At 30.7% G+C, this 5,760-nt stretch overlaps 1 protein-coding gene across 1 annotated transcript; it reads right to left on the bottom strand.

The window, feature by feature from the left end:
• Positions 1-936: 936 nt before the first annotated feature.
• On the bottom strand, positions 937-5,031 carry LOC146950868 (uncharacterized). The gene is made up of 2 exons (XM_085748685.1): positions 4,918-5,031; positions 937-1,431 (listed from the first exon to the last, which is right to left on the bottom strand). Exons 1-2 carry the CDS (start codon positions 5,029-5,031, stop codon positions 937-939), a joined length of 609 nt encoding a protein of 202 aa, XP_085604811.1.
• Between the last annotated feature and the right edge of the window lie 729 nt (positions 5,032-5,760).

Below are 5,760 nucleotides of genomic sequence, written 5' to 3'. Positions count from 1 at the left end.
GGAGTTATGGAACCTATGATGTCAAGTACATATGATTTTTTTTTTTTTTGAGAGGAAGTACATTTTTTTTGACGAAATTTGAGAGAGGAAGTACATATGAATTATAATTCGTAGATGTTTAATTATCTTCAATTCTTTATTTCTTTTGATATATAATGGTATACTTTTTAATCTCCAAACTTTTTCTTAATAATAACGATGTCATTATTTTATTGCTTATGCATAAAGTCTTTTTTTATATAAATATTTGTAGTATATGTTTTTGCTTACACCAATCGAAATTTATAGATCTGTCTTGGACTATGATGCAAATCTCACACGTACGTAGTGTGTCTTAGTGTTTATTAGATGATTGTTGGACGGAGCCTTTGGGATTTAACTCGGTATAGGAAACACAAGAAGCTCTAGCAAAGTTTATGCACCATGTTACTTTATACAATCAAAATTTACAACCACAAAGTGAGACTTCAAAATCTACGGGAACATTTTGTGTAAATAATTTTAGGGACCATGTGGTCTATACTTTTCAAATCTCCCAACCCGCAAACAACGTAGAGGTTTAGAATTGACTCCCACATGAGCCTTCTCCATATGGTGAAATTTGTTATTATTGATAATCTTCAATAGCTGAAGTAAAATGCAATAATTTGAAATTAATTGCCCAAATAATCAAATTCAAAGACCCGTGGCTCTAAATACTTTATTGGTTTGTTTATACTACATTGTTAGGAAAAGATAATCATCCTTTATTCCTTTGACCGTGGTAAAAGTACTTTAAAGTCGTTTTTTTCTCTACCATTTTCTTTGGTTACAAGGTTAAAACAACAAACAAAACAAAAACAAAAGCAGGAAAAGGAACCTACTCCCTACGGAAGAAAGTTCCTAAAGCATCGTTCTAAAGAAGATTAAGCAAGCCTTCCAGAAGAGAAGCATGGATTAAGAGATTGTTGTTTGAGTAAGCTCAAGTTTCGCCAAAAAATCTGCACATTGATTCCCTTCTTTAAAGGTGTAATAAATAGTGATATTTTTTTGAAGAAGCAGTTCTTTTATGTCTTGAATAAGCACAACATAGACATGGTACTTCGCGATGGGACCATTGATGAGGTTGATGCAGTGAAGTGAATCAGAGTAACAAACAAACTTAGTGATACCCAAATTCTTGGCCAATATCAGACCGTGGTAAATTGCTAACAACTCAGCGAGCAAAATATCAGAAGAATCTAGAATGACACCTGAAAAACCAGATAAAAAGAAGCCATCATTATTTCTTATGACTCTCCCAAAACCAGCCTGAATTGGAGACCCGAGACAACTACCATCTACATTCAGGATGACACAAGAATAATTGTTGTTGTTCCATTTGATGAAGAGCTTGGTAGGAGCAACATTAGCATGGGGAAAGAAGCTTGACTTGAGGACTTCCACCGTATTCTGAATGTTAAAGGAGATGCGGTTTAAAGACCAAGTTGTTTCATTGTTTAAACACATCAAATTACGGTGTCTCCAAGACCATCAAACACCTGCTGAGAACAAGTAAGCTAGATAACCCTTAGAACCCCCCTTGAGCCAATCATGAGCATCCATAACATAGAAAAAATCCGGGCTAGAGAACCCGATGTGATGCCGAATGGTTCTAGAGAAATTACAATCACGAACAAAATGAAGGAACATCTCGTAAGGCCACAACGGGTACAAACAGCAGAGTGCGCTATACTCCTATTGACGAGTGAAGTAACACATTTTTTCTTCAAAATAATGCTCAAATCCTACCTTAAAGAACATGAAGCACAATACGTGACGTGATGCATGACATACATGATCATTACTGGTAGGTTATACAGGAGGAGATTTTCCCAAACTTTACTATTGTGCCATAAAGAACATGAAACACAGTATGTGATGCATGAAATCATGAAGGAATTTGTGGCAAGAACTTTGGCTGAAAAATTCTTTAGGTTAGGATATTATTAAACTACCTATTGTATATCGAAGATATATATTTGCAAAAGTCATTTATTTCCTATTCTATTTATAAATAATATTGACCTACACGATATTTATTATAATTAAGGAAACAGTCATATGCCTTTAATGTGCCAAATGAATTTGACTTGGGATTTTTTCTCAGTAATTTTGCTGATAGTGTACGTTACTTTTTTTTTTTTTTTTCATAAACTTCTCATTCGTTAGTATTCTTATTTATCATTATTATTAACTAGTGAAAAATGGCACGTTATTAACCAGCGAAAAGACGAGCACTAACGTGTCCGTCTTTTCGTTTTTTTATCACGCTAGCGTTTAAAAATTATGAACGGTGTTTATTTATGAAGTTTTAATTTTGATTAAAAGAAAAAATATAAATGTTTTTTGCTTTCAGCTTATAACAAATCAAACTAATCATAATTATATATTTCAATGAAACCAACAATATAACAAAAATATATAATCTAAATTTTTATTTTTTTAATGACACCAACAACAATATTATAGAAAAAGTTGTTGTTTAAGGGTATAATTTATACTATACATAAAAAAAAAAACTTCTTTCAACTCTTTTGGGATGGTTTTTTTTTTCTCTTTTCGAAAATACACTCAATTTTCAATACAAATAACAAATGTAACAAATAGATAAGAATAAATTTAATATCCCATTTTGATTTCTACAAAAAAAAAAGAATAAATTTTTTTTTTGACAAAAAAAAAATAAGAATAAATTTAAATATTAAAAAATGTAACAAACATGATATATATATATATATATATACTTTTTTTTCCTTCATCATTTAAAAAGTGTAACAAACTAGATGAGTACTTTTATAGTTACTTTTTTATTATCCTAATTATGCCCTGAAACAACTTTTTCTATAATAAAAATTGTTGTTGGTGTCATTAAAAAAAAGAATTTAGATTATATTTTTTGTTATATTGTTGGTGTCATTGAAATAGATAATCATGGTTAGTTTGGTTTGTTATAACAACTTACATTTTTATTTTTAGTTTTAATCAAAATCAAAATTTCATAAAAAAATACCGTTCATAATTTTCAAACGTTATTGCAATAAAAAGAGCGGAAAGACGAGTGCGTGAGTGCCCGTCTTTTCGCTAATTAGCATAACGAAAGAGTAAATATATATATACTCATCTAGTTTGTTACATTTTTTAAATGATAAAGTAAAAAACTGAACATTTGTAATACCGTTCATAATTCTCAAACGTTATCGCAATAAAAAGAGCGGAAAGACGGGCACGTGAGTGCCCGTCTTTTCTCTAGTTAGGATAATGAAAGAGTAAGTATATATATACTCATCTAGTTTGTTACATTTTTTAATTTTTTAAATGATTAAGTAAAAAACTAAACATTTGTGTTTGTTACACTTTTATTTTAATATTTAAGTTTATTCTTATCTATTTGTTACATGTGTTATTTATATTGAAAATTGAGGACATTTTTAGGAAGAGAAAAAGTCAACCCAAAAAAGTTGAAAGAGGTTATTTTCTTCATATATAGTATAGATTAATATAAATAAAATTACCTTTTACTTAGGGAGAGGTTGTTATCCACCAAGTGAAAAAAAGTTTCCTTTTAAAAACTGACTAATTTTACTCCCATCAGCTAGAAAAATTGTTCTTCCTCTCTTCCTCCGTTCTACACAAAAATACCAAGTGTCAGAGTTTCTTTGTCTGTATTTTTCTCGTGTTTTGATAATCTCGGTACGATTATTGTAAGGAAAAACCTGTTGTATTTTGAAGGAATTGAGCAATCCTACGGATAATTACTTAGTTCAATGACTATGTCACGCCTCATGTTTTACTTTACACTTTATTGTTTTTATAGGTTGTGATCTTTCGATCATCTGCGAACAACAATAGCTTGTATGAAGACCGTAAAGTTATTGTTTAAAAGTGTGACAAATGTTAGAGGTTCATCAACCAATCATATCGTCCACATGAGGTTCTTCTGATCATTACAACTTGACCTTCTAGTATTTGGGGCTCGACATTTTTGAGCCATTTCCACAAGTATAAGTGCACTGAAATTTATTGTTGTTGTCATAAACTATTCTAAGTGGATTGAATTGTGCAACCTTCATCTACAATTACGGCTGAAATAATGTGGAAGGTCATATGTAAAATTGTTGGAACATGCTATTAATCCATCCGAAAAGGGAGTAGATCTTGGTTGGTTTGGAAATTGGAATGATTCAGGTGTGGAATTATACAACGAGATACCTCATTGATTAGTTTGAAGCGAACATGACGTTGTTCGTGCTATGGATTTCCTTAACTGTGATGATTCTGATCTAATTGTTATCCCTCTTTTTTTATGTTTATTGTTTGTAATTTTAATAGGTTTTAATAAACTTTTTCTACCTTCCATGTGATGATTTTATTACATTTCCTTTTATAATTTTATTACCTTCTCTGTTTTTTATGATACGAGGTTAACATGATTGTGATTGTCCTGAGAATACCTCATTGGTGGAAGTTGATTGAGTAGAAATGGAATTAGAGTCAATGCAATGCAAGACACTTTTCTTTTTTGTTTTGATAATTTAACAACCAAAGAGAAGTCAGTATTATTCAATTTCGATTTGTCTGTAAGTTGCAACAGTGATTGCAATAACTATAGATGTTTGCAATGTGTTACTTGAGTAATGCTTTTAAGTCAAACTATACTAATACTTGTCTATTTTTTGTATGTTAATAATTGCAGGAGATGATTGCAAGATTAAGGTATGAGAAGTCAATACTGGCAGTTGTTCTCTAACTTTTCTAGGACACAAATTAAGGATCAATGAACACTCTTGAATTTCACAAGAATTGTCCACGGTTTTTGAGTGCAAGCTCCGACAAAACTATCAGCATCTGAAACCATAAGGAAGACACTTGCATGTCCACTTTACCCGCCCAAACTACCTGCGTAACATTGGCAAATTTTCGCCCAAATAAAGACTTCGTACTCTCTGCTTCTACGAACACAATTGTCTGCATTTGTGATCTTTCTCCTTTCTCAAGGAAGATTGCCCCCATTTTTGAAGTTAAGCATGAGTTGCAAGGTCATCATCATTCTGTGCATATTGGACATGTTTTCATCCCATGTATAATTTGATTGTCTCTGCCGATGCTTGAAAACTAAAGCTCTGGGATATAGATCTCATATATATAATGATTAATTTTCAAAATTTTATTGTAAAAATACGATTATGGTGTTTATTGTAAAAATATGATTATGGTGTATTGAAAAGGCATATATTTCTGTGTATTGATGAACAAAGGATCTATACATGGATATATAGTAACCAGAGGAGGCTAACTAAGGAAGGCTAATAAAAGACTAATAAAACTAATAAATACATATCCTATAAAATCTCTACTGTTGAAGGTCAAAACCGTAGACCCTATAATTCCTCCTATGATACATAGTCAGACTGTAGGAGAGGATAAAAAATATTATAGCATTTAACTCTTCAATATGGTGTAAAATTATGGATAAATAATAATAGTGTCAATTGTTTGATTATAGTGTGATATGTGTTTATCATATGTAGTTAGAATATGTAAAGATATTGATTTGGTATTATTTATATTGTGATTATGTTTTGGTGTAATTGTAAAGAAATTGAATTGAAATGTGTTAAGTGTGTGTTGTAATTTGTAAAATTGGGTTGTAATGTGATTATGTTTTGGTGTAATGTAAAAAAATTGAATTCATATTATTTGTATTGCGATTAAATTTTGATGTAAATGTAAAGAAATTGA

This window comes from Medicago sativa, chromosome 2 (genome assembly GCF_051527215.1).
Source record: "Medicago sativa cultivar Bolivia chromosome 2, Bolivia_mono, whole genome shotgun sequence".
NCBI classification, from domain to species: domain Eukaryota; kingdom Viridiplantae; phylum Streptophyta; class Magnoliopsida; order Fabales; family Fabaceae; genus Medicago; species Medicago sativa.
The sequence above is the reverse complement of the archived record's forward strand: the minus strand, read 5'-3'. Positions and strand labels throughout refer to the sequence as shown.